Below are 15941 nucleotides of genomic sequence, written 5' to 3'. Positions count from 1 at the left end.
AAAAGCAAAAGAGTCACTGAGTGTCCGTGGATTCACCTCCAGCGCTCCCGCAGTCACAGAGTCCAGTCCGGCTGGCGGCAACCCAAGCTCCAGAACCGAACCTCCAATACGATTAGGAACCCTTCAACGCTCTCCAGCCAGTCTCGAGCTGGTCCAGCAGTCCGCAGCCAAGTCTGAGTCCGTTGACCACGGTCCCCAGCAGCCCACAGGCTGCTGAGGTCCCTCGCCTCACGTCTCCAACTGCCCGCCACCCGTGTGTTCTTCAGCCGTGGACCCTCCTGGCTGTGGTCCCCGCCCCATGGGTTGTTCTCCTCTGCTTCGTAAACAGGATAGGGGGGTGGGGGTGCGGGTGGGGGGGGTTTGGTGTGGTGCCCTATGCCACTTCACTTCCCCGGGGTCTGCAATTCCTCGTCGCTACTGCCAATCATAGCCATCAACAGGATTTTCATTGTCAGCTCCTTTAACAGGGCATTTAAACCCTGTACGGAGCCGACAGCAGTCGGACGCAGCGGGGGAGTGCTGCGTCTCTGCGGTCCACAACAGCAACATCCCTGCCATTACAACAGCTCCAGTCATGTCCCCTCTTAGTCTGCTGGCAGCAAGCCTTCAGGGGTTTTTGGAGTGTCGAAGGTCAAGTATAGCATGCTTGCCTCAGGGAACTGACTACAAGTCTTGTCGCACCTTGATGAGGCCTCATGCGGAACGCTGGTTGTAATTCTGATCGACCCCCCCTTCCCCCATCCCGGGAAGAATGTGGAGGCTTTGCAAAGGGTAGTGAAGAGGTTTACTAGGAAGCTGAGGGGGCATGAGCCGTGGGGAAGGAGCTAGACTTTCTCTGTGGAGTGTCGGAAGCTAAGGGGGGTCCTGAGGAAAGTTCACAAAAAATATTGACAGGCGTTGACAGGGTGGACTGTCAGAATTTTTCCCAGCATAAACATGTCACAGAATGGAGGACACGTATTTAAGGTGAGAGGGGAAAGGGGAAAGTCTAAAAAAAGATGTGCGGGGCAAGTAGATATTTTTCTCATTCAGAGAGCGGCAGGTGCCTGGAATGGGCCACCAGGGGCATGCTGGAAGCAGATAGAATTGTGGTGTTTCTTTGTGTGTCTATGTGTATACAAACAGAGAGAGAGAGAGAGAGAGAGAGAGAGAATGAGAGTGGGAGAGAAAGAAAGAGGAAAGAGAGTAAGTGGAGAGAGTGGGAAGGAGAGAGAGAGAATGGGGCAGAGAGAAGAGAATGAGAGAAGGGAAAGAGAGAAGAAAGAGTGAGAATGAGAGAGGAAATGAGGGAGTTAGAGAGAGAGTAAAATGAGAGAGGTGAGAAAGAGGAGTGAAGAAAGAGAAAGAAAGTGAAAGAGGGAATGAGGGAGAGAGTTATAAAGAAAGGAGAGAAAGAAAAAGGAGAGAAAAAGAAAGAGGGACAGAGTTAGAAAGAGAGAGAGGGACAGGAAGATATCATGAGCAGAATAGATTGTTTAATTTGGCCATCATGTTCAGCAAAGCTATTGTGGGCCGAAGGGCCTGTTCCCGAATTGCTCTATGTTCAATGCACCATTTGCGGTACTGGTTACCAAACATCATAACATACCATGGACACCGGGTGGCGCAAGTTGCCCAGATTTAAGGCATGAGGGGGAAGGTCCTGTGAGCTCAAGCTGGAGTCTGCAAACCAACCTAAGATTGAGAGGGTGACACATCAACTGCAAAACCCTGGTTCTCCTGGAGAGAGAACCCAGATCTAAGGTGCAGTCTTGAAGTATGCAGCTGCCCTATCACCAACTGTGGCGTTATGTTGGAAATGGGCTTCCACTATGTCGTTTAATTGAATACAGATGCAGCACAGTAACGGGCCCTTCTGGCTCAAGCCATCCAAATACACGTGGCCAATTAACCTGGAGGATGGAAGGAAACCGGAGCATCCAGAGGAAACCCACGCAGACATGGGGAGAGCGAACCTGGGTCGCTGGCACTGTAATAGCGTGGCGCTGACCATTTCTTGTTGAATTACAGGATGCAAATGTTTGCATCCTCTGTCCCAGAAAGAGCATTGGATGCTAGTGACTGAAGAGCAGGGTTTGCCCATGGACACCAGTGGGTCGAGCAGGGATGAGTGGAAGCAGCGAACGCCACTCCTGCTGTTTTCCCTAATCCCTCCGTAGCCCCGACTGATCCATGCTTCCGGCGTCCCTTCACCACGCTGGCCTTTAACCCTGTGGTTCGCTGTCTCTGCTCCCCTGTGAGGGCCCTGCCTTCGGCTGCTCTGGAACTCGCTCAGACAGATCACACAAGGCATTGCCGTTCTCGAGGAGACACACAGGTGAGCAAATGAACTGTAATTTCAGAAAATGTACTTGGGTAGAAAAAAATAAACATGCAAGACTATTTTTTTTAAATGGGGAGAAAATTGAAAATATCCAGATGCAAAGGGACCTGGGAGTCCTCGTGCAGGACAGCCTGAAGGTCAACTTGAAGGTTGAGTCGGTGGTGAATGCAAAGCTGGCGTTCATTTCAATAGAAGAACAAGGAAGTGATTTGAGGCTTGTAAAGGCACTGGGGAGACCTCACGTGACCAGTATTGGGCTTCTCATTTAAGAAAAGATGTGCTGACATTGGAGAGGGTTAAGAGAAGGTTTAAGAGGAGGATTCTGGGAATGAAAGGGTTATCACATGAGGAGCGTTTGACATCTCTTGGCCTGTATTTGTTGGAATTTAGGAGAATGGGGGGGAGGGGGGGCGGGCGGATCTCATTGAAACATTTTAAATGTTGAAAGGCATGAACGGAGTAGTTGTAGAGAGGTTGTTTTCCACGGTGGGAGAGTCCAGGACAAGAGGGCACAACCTCAGGATTGAAGGGCATCCACTTAGAACAGAGACACGGAGGAATTCCTTCAGCCATAGGGCTGTGAATCTGTTGCCACAGGTGGATGAGGAGGCCGGGTCGTTGGGGCAGAGATCAATAGATTATGGGGAGAAGACCAGGGGATGGAGCTGAGTGGGAAAATGGATCAGTTCACGGTTGAATGGTGGGGGCAGATTTGATGGGCTGAATGGCTTATTACTGTGCCTATGTCTTCTGGACGTGGTTCCATCAGATAGGTGAGCAAGGTTTCCATCAGACAGGTGAGGAAGATTTCCATCAGACAGGTGAGCAAGGTTTCCATCATTCAGGTGAGCAAGGTTTCCATCAGACAGGTGAGCAAGATTTCCATCAGACAGGTGAGCAAGGTTTCTGTCAGTCAGGTGAGCAAGGTTTCCATCAGTCAGGTGAGCAAGGTTTCCATCAGACAAGTGAACAAGGTTTCCATCAGTCAGCTGAGCAAGGTTTCCATCAGTCAGGTGAGCAAGGTTTCCATCAGACAGGTGAGCAAGGTTTCCATCAGACAGGTGAGCAAGGTTTCCATCAGACAGGTGAGCAAGGTATCCGTCAGTCAGGTGAGCAAGGTTTCCATCAGACAGGTGAGCAAGGTTTCCATCAGACAGGTGAGCAAAGTTTCCATCAGTCAGGTGAGCAAGATTTCCATCAGACAGGTGCACAAGGGGTCCGTCAGACAGGGTGGCTTTTAATGGGCTCATAAAAGGTGGATAAGAGGTAGAGGGCTTCGTGGACGTAACTCCAGGATTTGAGATCTGGAGGTTCACAAAAGACTTGAAGCAACTGGAGATTCATGAAAGGATTTCCACAATTCAGAATCTGGAGGTTATTGGAGGAATTCCCAGTGTCCAGGACAATTAGATTTAACGGCAAGAATTGCAGGGTGGGGACCCAGGGATAAGGGAATTCCTGAAGTAAGAATGGAGGGGCTGACAGAGACCCTTCCAAGCACACACCAGACCGTTGCCCACTTTCCCTGGGAGCAGAGCGGCCGAAGCAAAGCCTGGGATGAGCCAGGGAAGCACTGGCAAGCGCCCAGGCTCTGGGGAAGCTGGGGCAGGGGCCAACGGGGACCCGTCGCGGGCGGGGACCGGCTCACCTGCACAGCTGCTCCGCGTTGTTGAGGTTCAAGAAATCCCGAACGGTCCGAGTGACGAGACCTCCTGCAACGAGGACAAGAGGTTGGGTCAGAGAAGGCGGTGTGCAGGAACAGGCCCCTTGGCCCATCGCCCCCCCCATCCAGACCCTTTTTGCCCACCTCCACTCATCCCATTTGCCGGAGTTACAGGATCACCGCACAGAACGGGCCCTTCAGCCCATGCTGAACCGGTTCGCATGCTTGGCTTGCCCCATTTGCCTGTGTTTGGTCCATCTCCACTATCAACATCTCAGTTCACATGCCTTTGAATACTGTAAAAACACAATGCTGGAGAAACTAGGCAAGTTAAACGATGTACTTTATATAGCAAAGACAAAGATGTACATGTATTCCCCAACTTACAACCTATGCAACTTACGGCCATCTGTACATAAGACCAAAAAAATTTTAAAATATAAAAAAAATTACACATTTATGGGTGAAAGTCAGGCCTACCTATGGAAAATAACGCCTCTTGCGAGAGGTTGGCAGTGGTGGCCGCCCTGCTGTATTTGACGAACGGTAACACAGATACAGAGCATTTTTGATGTACATCCATTTTGAGATACAACCCGTCAGAACAGGAACACGGACGTAGGTTGAGCAGTAAAACGTGAAAGACTGCAGACACCGGGGTTGAGAAACTCAGCAGGTCAGTATACATTATACAGCAAAGGTAGATGCATAACCCATGTTTCGGGCTTGAGCCCCTCCATCAAGCTACAAGGAAAATGTAGGCAGGCGCCTGAATGTATCTTTATCTTTCTTATATAAAGGACACTGTTTGACCGGCTGAGTTTCTCCAGCGTTGCCTTAAAGTCAATCACGGCATCTGAAGACTTTCGTTTGCCATCCGAGATAAAGGAAAGGGGTGTTTAGAAGAACAATGAGCTGCTCACACTAACTCTCTGAGGCTATTTTAATTCAACAATATTTACTTATTTTTCGTAAAAACAGGTAAAAATAATTGTGGAGTTGAGGGTGATGACAAACGGGCGGGTAAGGGGAGCTGAGTCCATGGCCAGATCGGCTGGGGTGTTACTGAGTGGCAGAGAAGGCCCAACAGGTCCCACATCCTACATTCTGGCAAAAACCTAACCAAGTTGGAACACGGTTCGGTTTCAGTCGGACGCAGGACAGTGATGGTTCGGTTACAGTCGGAGGGATCGGTGATGATTTGGTTACAATCGGAGCAAGGACGGCGATGGTTTGGTTACAGTCATAGGCAGGACGGTGATGGTTTGATTACAGTCAGAGGGAGCCAGGTGATAGAACATAGAATGTTACAGCACATTATAGGCCATTCGGCACACAATGTTCTGCCGACCAACATAAACTTATCCACAAAAAAAACCGAAACCCTCCCTACCTCATAACCCTCTATTTCCTTTTCATCCATGTGCCTAAGTCTCTTAAATGCTCCTATTGTTCCAGCCTCCACCACCACCCCCAGGCAGTGCATTCCAGGCACCCATGACTCTCTGTGTATGTAAAAAAATATATGCTTGATGTCTTCCCTAAATTTTCCTCCCTTCACATTTGTGCGTTGGTTCAAAACGTGCGCGCACACAGCTGAGAGGGAACAACACCTATGGGACTCCAGCTAGTAGGAATTTCGGTGCACCTGTACTTTGTATATGACAATAAACTCATCTCATCTTCTGCTGACTGGATGGGTTAGAGGGAATAATTACCCTCCACGAGTAAAGGAGACTGGAACTATCTGGAAATAAAATGGCGGTGCTGCCCGGATGTGGAATGGTGGAAAATGGGGAGAGGAGCCAACAGTGCTTCTTCGCAGGGTCCCACTGCCCAAGGTGGGGGGGGGGGGGTATTTAAAAATCCCTCGACAGCGGGGTCTGGGCCCAAGGTGGAGGCACCAGTGCTCGGCAGGGGTTGCAAACTCCAGGGAACCGAAGGACTAGTGCAGGGCACCAGAAAACAGGCAGACCGCCCCCCCCCACCCCCGCCCAGTTTGAGGAGAAGCAGAGGAAGATGACCCATGGGATGGTAAACACAACAGCGGAGCATCGAGGAGCTATGCGGCTGAGGAACACAGAGGCAGCAGGCTGATGACTCGAGCAGGTTGCAGGTGACTCCAGTCAAAAGACTCGCACCGGGCAGCTGGAGACTGGCTCGAGACTGGCTGAAGGGGGGACCAGGTGTCGGAACTGGTGCACGCGGAAGTGCTGAAGGCTTTCTGATCGCGTCGGAGGTTTGGATCTGGAGATCAGGTTGCCGATGGTTTGGACGGAAGGCTGTGGGGCTGCAAAGGCTGTGGGGCTGCGGATACTCAGTGACCCTGGGGAGACTCTACATTGCTTTTCTTTCTCTGACTGTAAAAGGCACCCAGGCAATTTCTACTGAGGGCGTATCTGTCTGCCTTATGGCAGACTAAAGCAAATTTCATGTTATATTACACCTGCTTTAATTTTTCTAAAATTTAAACCCATATACAGCATGGTAACAGGCCCTCTTGTCCCACAAGCCTGTCCTACCCAATTACATCCAGTTGACCTGCACCCCCCGGTACATTTCAAAAGGTGGGAGGAAACCGGAGCCCCCAGGGAAAATCCATGAAGAGAACATACAAACTCCTTATAGACAGTGCGGGATTGGAACCCCTGGTCAACTGCTGGCGCTGTAACAGTGTTGCACTAACTGTGATACCAAAGTGCCGTTTAATTACATGACAATAAAGGACCAAGAGTCAATATCTATAATTGGCTGGCATGGCTGTTATTCTGTAATGAAGGGGCCAGGAGAGGGTACTCACTACAGCCCTCTGGCATGACCTTCAGAGCAAGAGGAACAAGGTCGTCAAAGGAAGCATCCAGAATGAGGGCGCTGATCTCCGGGTAGTTCATCGCCGCCCAGGTGGCTGGAAAAGAAAATGTTCAACGTCACAACCAGCTGCGGATTCTGAATACACAACTTTCTTTGATGGCTTCCGATCTTGAATGACGCAGTGAAATTCCAATAATCCGTCACACTGGGGTTTGAATATCACCAGGTTCAGCTTCGTCACCCCCTTTAAACCCACCGGGACCCTGTTCCACACACTAACTCACCAGGACCCTGTTCCACACACTCCCTCTTGAAGCATCGGGCCCCTGTTCTACACACTCCCCCTTAACTGACCTGTTCCACACACTCCCCCTTAAGCCACCTGTTCCACACACTCGCCATTAACCCACAGGACCCTGTTCCACACACTCCCCTTGAACCCACAGGGACCGTTTCATTTCCCTTAACCTCCCTGAACTTAGGTCGCTGTGCTTAGTTTAAACTCACCAGAGCACCATCTCCTTCTCCTGCGCTCCCTTTAAACCATGGGAGCCCCATCTCCCTCACATTCTCCATACTTGGAAGGGGGAGGGAACTCTATTTTTGAAGTTCCCTTTAATCTCAGAAAACCAGGTTCTGACCATCTTTTAATCAGTAGGCTTGATATTTTTAATTTAGACAATACAGCACAGTAACAGCCCCATTCGGTCCACAAACCCGTGCCGCCCAATTACACCCAATTGATGTATAACCCCAGTACGTTTTGCAGAGTGGGAGGAAACCAGAGCACCCACAGGAAACCCATGCAGACCCGGGGAGAATGTACAAACTCCTTACAGACGGCACCAGATTTGAACCCCAGTCGTTGGCGCGGTAACAGCATTGCGCTGACCCGTTTAATGGAAAATTAATTCAGCCACTGTGCAACCCACAGGACAAGAAATAAAATTACGCTAGACCATTATTAGGAGTGATATCTGGAGACAGTGCCAGGCCCGAGGTGCCGGATGGTTGGGAGTTTTATGCATGGTGCTTCGGCCCAACTCGAGTATACTGACCAGATCGACATAAGCTCGTCCCATCCTGAATGTATGCAGCCCATTTCCCCTTGGAACATTTCCAATCCATTTAAATGTGATTTATCGTTACAATTGCAGCCACCTCTGGGAGCCCAATTAATAACTGCGTCTCGAGTCCCTCGCGCCTTAGACCCATGTTCTCTAGTTTTAGCCTCCCCTAAACTAGGCATAGCGGTTAGCGCAACGCTGTTACAGCGCCTGCGATCGGGTCCGGGGTTCAAATCCAGTGCTGTCTGTAAGGAGTTAGTACATTCTCTCCGTGTCTGCGTGGGTTTTCCCCGGGGACTCCGGTTTCCTCCCACCGTTTGAAACATACCAGGGGTGTAGATTAATTGGGTGTAAATTGGATGGCAGAGACTCGTGGGCCGAAATGGCCTGTTATGGTGCTGTGCGTCTAAATTTAAAATTTAAACTTGGGGAAAAGGAGTAACTTTACCCATGCCTCGTTTAGTTTTAAAAACGCCCTTGTCAAAGGATTCCACCCTCCCCCCGCCCCACCCCCAGCTCCTCTGCTCCAAAACGTGGGGAGAAAGTGAGCGGAATTAACGGAGACACGTAAAAATTTGTAAGCACAGCAGGGACGGAATTCCCAGCCTCTCTTTTGTCAGCCCGCCAGCCCCAGTCTCAGGGTGGATCTGCAGAAGCTGAGATTGTGGTAAAAAACACACAGAAATGCTGGAGGAACTCAGCCGGTCTCGAAGCATCCACAGGAGGCAAAGATATCAAATCAACATTTCCAACCTTAGCCCTTGAGTCGTGATTGAAAGAGGGCAGAGATTTACTTGAATGTTGTCGGGACTTGGGAAGCAGGGAAAGGTTACACAGGTTAGGACTTTATTCCCAGAGCATCAGAGAATGATAGCAGTATACAAAATTATGAGGGGTATAGATAGAGTAAACGTAAGCAGGCTTTTTCCACTGAGGCTGGGTGAGACAAGAATTAGAGGACATGGGTTAAAGGTGAAAGGGGAGAAGTTTAGGGGGAACTTGTGTCAAAGGACGCTGCCGCAAAACACAGAATTTTGTGTCTTGTTCATGACAATAAATTCTGATTCTGAAATTCTTCACAAAGAGAGCGGTGGAAGTGGTGGAGACAAGTGTGAGAGGTATTGCATTTTGGAAGAGCAAATCAGGGAAGGACGTACACTGTAAATGGTCGGGCCCTGAGGAGTGCAGAGGAGCAGAGACCTGGGGATACAGGTACAGGTACATTGTTCCCTGAAGGTGGTGTCGCAGGTGGACAGGTTGTAAAGAAAGCTTTTGACATCTTAGCCTTTATAAATCAAAGTATTGGGATGTTATGTTGACGTTACACAAGACATTGGTGAGAGCTCAATTTTAACACTTATGAAGAATTTGGACAGGTGCATGGACAGGAAGGGTACGGAGGGCTATGGGTGCAGGTCATTGGGGCTGAGCAGAATAATAGCTCGTCAGAAACTAGATGGGCTGAATGCCCTTTTTCTGTGCTATCTGGTTCATGGGCTTCAGGGCTGTGGGGAAGCAGACCATGAGACGGTAACTGGATAGGAGTTAAGATCACAGCTGAGGGGAAAGGTTGGAGGCGCAGTTGGAACCTGTAAATCCTCCAATGGACCAGGCATACACGATGATGTCCTCGATCTGGAAGTTCAGGCGATGGATAGCATATTGTATCACCACGTCCATAGCGTTGGCTTCATTCTGAGGGAAAGGCACACCCTAGGGAAGCAAACACCATGTGAGAGTTAATGATAACTGCTCGCGGCATGCACGTGGAGATACCTGCCCCACCCCAGGGACCTTCCAAGAAGGCAGATGAAGGACAGGCTGTAGATGTTGGACTTTAGTGATGCCTTCGACAAGGTCCCAGATGGGAGATTAGTTCAGAAAGTTAAGGCACTTGGTATACATAGGGGAGTTGTAAACTGGATTAGAAATTGGCTGTAGGAGAAAACAGAGTGGTAGTGGATGGCTGCTTCTCAGACTGGAGGCCTGTGACGAGTAGTGTTGCCTCAGGGATCTGTGTTGGAACCACTGTTGTTTGTCGTCTATATCAATGATCTGGAAGAAAATGTGGTGAATTGGATCAGCAAGTTTGTTGATGACACAAAGATAGGAGGCGTTGAGGAAGATTTTCAAAGCTTGCAGAGGGATCTGGACCAACTAGGAGACTAGCCCAGTAAATGGATGATGGAGTTTAATGCAGACAAGTGTGAGAGGTATTGCATTTTGGAAGAGCAAATCAGGGAAGGACGTACACTGTAAATGGTCGAGCCCTGAGGAGTGCAGAGGAGCAGAGACCTGGGGATACAGGTACATTGTTCCCTGAAGGTGGTGTCGCAGGTGGACAGGGTTGTAAAGAAAGCTTTTGGCATCTTAGCCTTTATAAATCAAAGTATTGGGATGTTATGTTGACATTACACAAGACATTGGTGAGGTCAAATTTGGAATATTGTGTGCAGTTCTGGTCACCAAACTACAGAAAGGATATCAGTTAAATCGAAAGAGTGGAGAGAAGATTTACTAGGATGTTGCCGGGTCTTCAGGAGTTGAGTTACCGGGAAAGATTAAACAGGTTAGGACTTTATTCCTTGCAGTGTAGAAGAATGAGGGGAGATTTGATAGAAGTTGACAAAATTATGAGGGGTATAGACATAGTAAATGCAAGTAGGCTCTTTCCACAGATTAGGAGAGATAAATACAAGAGGACATGGTTTTAGGGTGAAAGGGGAAAGGTTTAGAGGAAACCACTCAGGGAATGGTGGGAGTGTGGAACGAGCTGCCATCTGATGTGGTGGATGAGGACTCTATCTTGAGTTTTAAGAATAAATTGGATAGATACATGGATGGGAAAGGTCTGGAGGGTTATGGAATGGGAGCAGGCTACTGGGGCTAGCTGAACAATGGTCAGAACAGACTAGAAGGGGCGAAGGACCTGTTTTCTGTGCTGTAGCATTCTATGTGAACCATCCAAAGGCATAGGGGCAAAGGAAACAGGGGGACATCAGGACAGATGCCCCTGAGGCTGAGGAGTTTGTTGTAGAACGAGGATTAAGGGGTGGCAGGAGGGAGGGGAGATCTTGAGGCAGTGAATGATGAGGGGGGCAGAGAACCAGTCAGTGGTTGGGGGGGGGGGGGGGTGACAAGTGAGAAAGATGGAGTAGTGAGGTAGAGTGGAAATAATTGATGGGCAAAAATATGTGGTTGGAGGAGGCAGACGGGAAAAGGAGGGGGCCGACAGAGAGGGAGGGAGACAGAGATAGGGATGGGGAGACACTAACAGGGGTGAGGACAGACAGGGGCTGTGGACAGATAAGACAGGAAGAGGGGGCGGTCAGAGAAGGGAAAGCGACAGAGAAACGAGGGGCGAAGGACCTGTTTTCTGTGCTGTAGCATTCTATGTGAACCATCCAAAGGCATAGGGGCAAAGGAAACAGGGGGACATCAGGACAGATGCCCCTGAGGCTGAGGAGTTTGTTGTAGAACGAGGATTAAGGGGTGGCAGGAGGGAGGGGAGATCTTGAGGCAGTGAATGATGAGGGGGGCAGAGAACCAGTCAGTGGTTGGGGGGGGGGGGGGGTGACAAGTGAGAAAGATGGAGTAGTGAGGTAGAGTGGAAATAATTGATGGGCAAAAATATGTGGTTGGAGGAGGCAGACGGGAAAAGGAGGGGGCCGACAGAGAGGGAGGGAGACAGAGATAGGGATGGGGAGACACTAACAGGGGTGAGGACAGACAGGGGCTGTGGACAGATAAGACAGGAAGAGGGGGCGGTCAGAGAAGGGAAAGCGACAGAGAAACGAGGGAGAGGTGAAGAGATGGGGAGGGGTGGGGAGTTGGGGACGGGCAAAGTGACAGGGTCATGACAGAGAGACGGGGAGGGGGTGGAGAGTCGGGGAGGGGGCGGAGAGACGGGGAGGGGGTGGAGAGACGGAGGAGGAGGAGGAGGAGAGACGGGGAGGGGACAGAGAAACAGGGAGGGGACCGAGAAACAGGGAGGGGACCGAGAAACAGGGAGGAGACCGAGAAACAGGGAGGAGACCGAGAAACAGGGAGGGGACCGAGAAACAGGGAGGGGACGCGGAGACGGTGTTGGGACAGAGAGATGGGAAAAAGTGGGGTAATTTTCTTTCAGCACAGGTCTGTACCATTCTCCCACTCACCGTGCTGCCTCCGAATCCAGGGTGATTCCACCCGAGGACCGAGTAGCCCGCTGTGAAGAACACCACAAGCGTCAGTGACTCAGATAGGGTAGGAGTCCATCAACGTGGTCACTGCATCAGCTCAATGCTGCAACCCAATTCCTCCCACTCCCCAAATCCCTGCACTAACCCCCCACCCCCATGAAACATCCTTCCTAATTCCATCTGCATCCTCCACTGGAAAGGAACTCCCGGCAGTTGGAGATTCTTACAGCCCCTTTTGGCCTAATATGTCCATGCCATCCGGGCTGGTCCCATTTGCCTGCGTTCAGCTCAGTTCCGGCATGGCTGGTGAAGAGGTTTGCGCAACACTAATGCAGCACCAATGATCAAGAAAAGATGTCAAAATCCGTACTGCCTATAAGGAGTTTGTACGTTCTCCCCAAGTCTGCATGGGTTTCCTCTGTAGGGGTCCGGTTTCCTCCCACAGTACCGGGGGGGCGTTGTAGGTCAATTGGGTGTAATTGGGTGGTACGGGCTCGTGAGCCAAAATTCTCTGTTAATCTGCTATATTTCTAAAAATTAAAAAATTATTGGCGATTTTGAATTTAAAATTGGAACCTAGCCCTTTAATTGCATTTTTTGGGAACATTCCGAGAAGATGATGTGTTAATAACTTCCGTTCAATGCATTTTATCTTTCACTTCACTGATGGCCAGACATGCAATTTTGATTAAATGGAAAGATACTACTCCACCGACACATACACAACAGTTAAATGATACCCCACCAGAAGGCGTACACATCTACAGGTGGACCGTAGAAAGCATTCTAGCTGTTCGCATCACTGCCTGGTAGGGGGGCGACAACTCTCAAGAGAATAAACTCCAGAAGGTTGTTAATTTGGCCTGCGACATCACAGACACCAGACTTCATGCCATCAAGGAAATCTAGATGAGGCGGTATCTTAAAAAACCAGCCTCTATCCTCAAAGACCCCACCACCCATGCCTTCTTCACTCTGCTACCATCGCAGAAAAGGTACAGGAGCCTAAAGACGAGCATTCATCGGTACAAGGACAGCTTCTTCCTCGCTGCCATCAGATTCCTGAATAATCAATAAAACGTAGACACTGCCTTACTTTTTGTGCACTACTATTTTTAATTTTTTTTATAACGTTGTACGATGGTTATAATATGAATGTTTGCACTGTGATACTGTCGCAAAACGCTGAATTTCGTGACTTGTTCGTGACAATAAATTCTGATTCTGAATTGTTACTGAAATATTTTGCTTGAGAAAAATTGTCATTGCCCCATTTCCTTTGGAGTTCTAAAACCGTGCCCATAATGAGTTGATTAGGTATGATTAAAACAATGGTTTTCAAACTTTCTTTCCACTCACAGACCACCTTAAGTAATCCCTATGTCAATGGTGCTCTGTGATTAGTAAGGGATGTGAGTGGAAAGAAAAAGTTTGAAAACTACTGTTGTAGGAGAATGATAATGATCTATTTTTACTCCGGTTTTGTGGGCAAGGTGACCTGGTGTTGCCTGAGGGAAGGTCACCTCCTCCCCGTTGCCAGGGAACTCTCCCCATTTGCGCATGTGCACAGTGGTGCCTCTCAGCACCAAGAGACTGTCTTCCACCGCAGCCCATGTGGAGTTTGCACATTCTCGTGACCTTGCGGGTTTCTCCGCCTTGTGCTCTCCAGCTGGCCCCCCTCCCCCCCAAAAAGGCTCATGGTTGGCCTACCTTCCAATGGAGTGCTGACACACCCGACCTCGTAGAACCCAGCATTCCCCTCGCAGCAGATCACCTGTTGTTGGGAAGGAGCACAGCCGTTACTATGGGACAGCCTTGCAGACTAATGCAATCTGCTCATAAAGTCCCCTCCGCTCTATCTGAATTACAGATCAGCACCAAATCCTGGCCTGATTTCACGCTCCCCCCCCCAACCCCCCCACCAAAGCTCCAGGATATTTCAAATATTTGCACAATTCCCTTTCACTTCTGCCACATTTTTATTCCAATTGCAACAAGAACAATGACCCAGGCTCATTCATTTAAGCTGCTCTCTCCAAAGGAATGGAGTGGACCGGGGGTAAGCAGGGAGCGGGGACTCAGCGCTCCCCACGAGATCCTACTGCCCAGTCTTACTGCTGATGGCTCCATACGGGCTTTAAACCGCCTTCTAAAGGAGCCCACCATATTTTATTTACAATCCTATGACTGTGGTGCCTGGGACCAAGACAGCAGTGGCCATAAGAGGTTGCACCCTTTGAGGGCACCAGAAACGGGGAGAGCACCCCTCCCACTGAGAAGAAGAAACAGAGGAGGCCGATGCACACACAGGCTGCTGGCGACTTGAGGTCAAGGGATTCACGCCAGCCTGCGGGCTGCTGGAGACTGGCTCATGGGGAACAGGTATCAGGACCGGGATTCGCTGAGGGCAAGGAGGGCTCCGGGCGCTGAAGGGTTCCTCATCGGGTTGGAGGCTTGGATGTGGACTCTGGCACAGCTGCAGAAGCACTGGATGCAAATCCATGGACACTCAACGGCACTGAGGGGACTCTCTTTCGCTTCCCTTTCTCAAACCGTACGGGACACCGGGCAATGCTAATGGCGAATCTTTGTTCGCCTTATGGCAGACGAATGACAATTTTGTGTAATACAGGTGGAGCACCTTCTATCCGAAAAGCTCCAAAATCCAAAACGTTCTGAGCGCTGAAATGACGCCACAGGTGGAAAATTCCACACCTGACCTCACTTGCTCGCGTGGGGGTCTGTTGGCGCCAGTTTGTTACCAACCATCGTCTCCGCCAGACGTTACTCACTCTTGTTTTTTTGCCATCCAGCAGAATTTGGTGCTACATTTATCTCCTTTCGTAAACAGAGATCGAGTTTTTTATTGGTTAAGTACAAAATACTATTTTCATGTGAAATCTGAAATTCATTGCCACCTAAAATGCCATGTTGGAGCGTAACATGACCAGCCACATTATCAAGTTGCCAAAAAAATTAAATACTGCAACCTTTTGTTCGAGACACAGCATCGTACGTGGAGACTGAAACCCTGCTGTTGTTCGCTGTTTCACAGCTGATACAGGAATTCTGCTGATTTACTGTGCTGCTTAGTGTTACCATAATTCCAAAATCCAAAAAAATCTGAAACCATTCTGGCCCCATGCATTTCGGACAAAGGGGTGTTTGGCCTGTATTACACTTCTGCTTCATTACATGACAATAAATAGGATCTGATCTGATCTGGCAATGGCCCAGGCTGCTCCCTCCAGTTCCCGACCCTCCTGCTTGTGCAATGTCCTCTTAACATTCACCAGCTCCTTCTGGTAGATGACGGTTGGGAGGGATGTTTGGTTTTCATCGGGAACTGCAAGAGTGGTACTTGGAACGAGAAGAGGAGGGCTTAAAAAGCACTGGGAAAGGTCGTTATAAAGGTACATAACTGACGTTTCGGGCTTGAGCCCTTCATCAAGGTATGATACAGAACATTGGTTCTGTATCTTTATCTTTGCGACATAAAGGACACTGTTTGACCTGCTGAGTTCCTCCAGCTTTGTGTTTTTATTTCAACCACAGTGTCTGCAGACTGGTGTTTTACTTTAGAATCATTGTGAGCAAGTTAAGGAATGGCAAGAGTTAAAGGTCACTTCTAGCAGTCACGTACAGACCTCCAAACAGTAGGCCGAGATGCAAAGGTAAAAGTTCCATTATTGTCATGTAATACCACATTTAGAATGGAACATACATGAAATTCTTTAACTTTGTCTACTGTAAGGAAGACAGAGAGTCGCCACTTTGTCCGGCGTGCCCCCTCACAGAAATGAGGACAACGAACAACACCAGTGCTCTAACCGCTGAGATAGACAACAAATTACAACAGCAAATAGAAAAGGCGTGTCAGAAGGGCAATGTTATGG

General features: G+C 49.3%; 1 protein-coding gene across 5 annotated transcripts in view; it reads right to left on the bottom strand.

Annotated features, from left to right (window-relative positions):
* The window catches only part of abhd16a (abhydrolase domain containing 16A, phospholipase), an 87258-nt gene that overhangs the window by 15215 nt on the left and 56102 nt on the right, over positions 1 to 15941 (bottom strand). For all 5 annotated transcript variants that reach the window (XM_069919494.1, XM_069919497.1, XM_069919495.1 and 2 more), the window contains 5 exons: positions 13756 to 13819; positions 12022 to 12071; positions 9454 to 9577; positions 6787 to 6891; positions 3972 to 4035 (listed from right to left, as the gene is read on the bottom strand). In XM_069919494.1, the coding sequence (XP_069775595.1) occupies positions 3972 to 4035; positions 6787 to 6891; positions 9454 to 9577; positions 12022 to 12071; positions 13756 to 13819 (407 nt within the window). The remainder of the gene's footprint in view (positions 1 to 3971; positions 4036 to 6786; positions 6892 to 9453; positions 9578 to 12021; positions 12072 to 13755; positions 13820 to 15941) is intronic.

This window comes from Narcine bancroftii, chromosome 2 (assembly GCF_036971445.1).
Source record: "Narcine bancroftii isolate sNarBan1 chromosome 2, sNarBan1.hap1, whole genome shotgun sequence".
NCBI classification, from domain to species: domain Eukaryota; kingdom Metazoa; phylum Chordata; class Chondrichthyes; order Torpediniformes; family Narcinidae; genus Narcine; species Narcine bancroftii.
The sequence above is the reverse complement of the archived record's forward strand: the minus strand, read 5'-3'. Positions and strand labels throughout refer to the sequence as shown.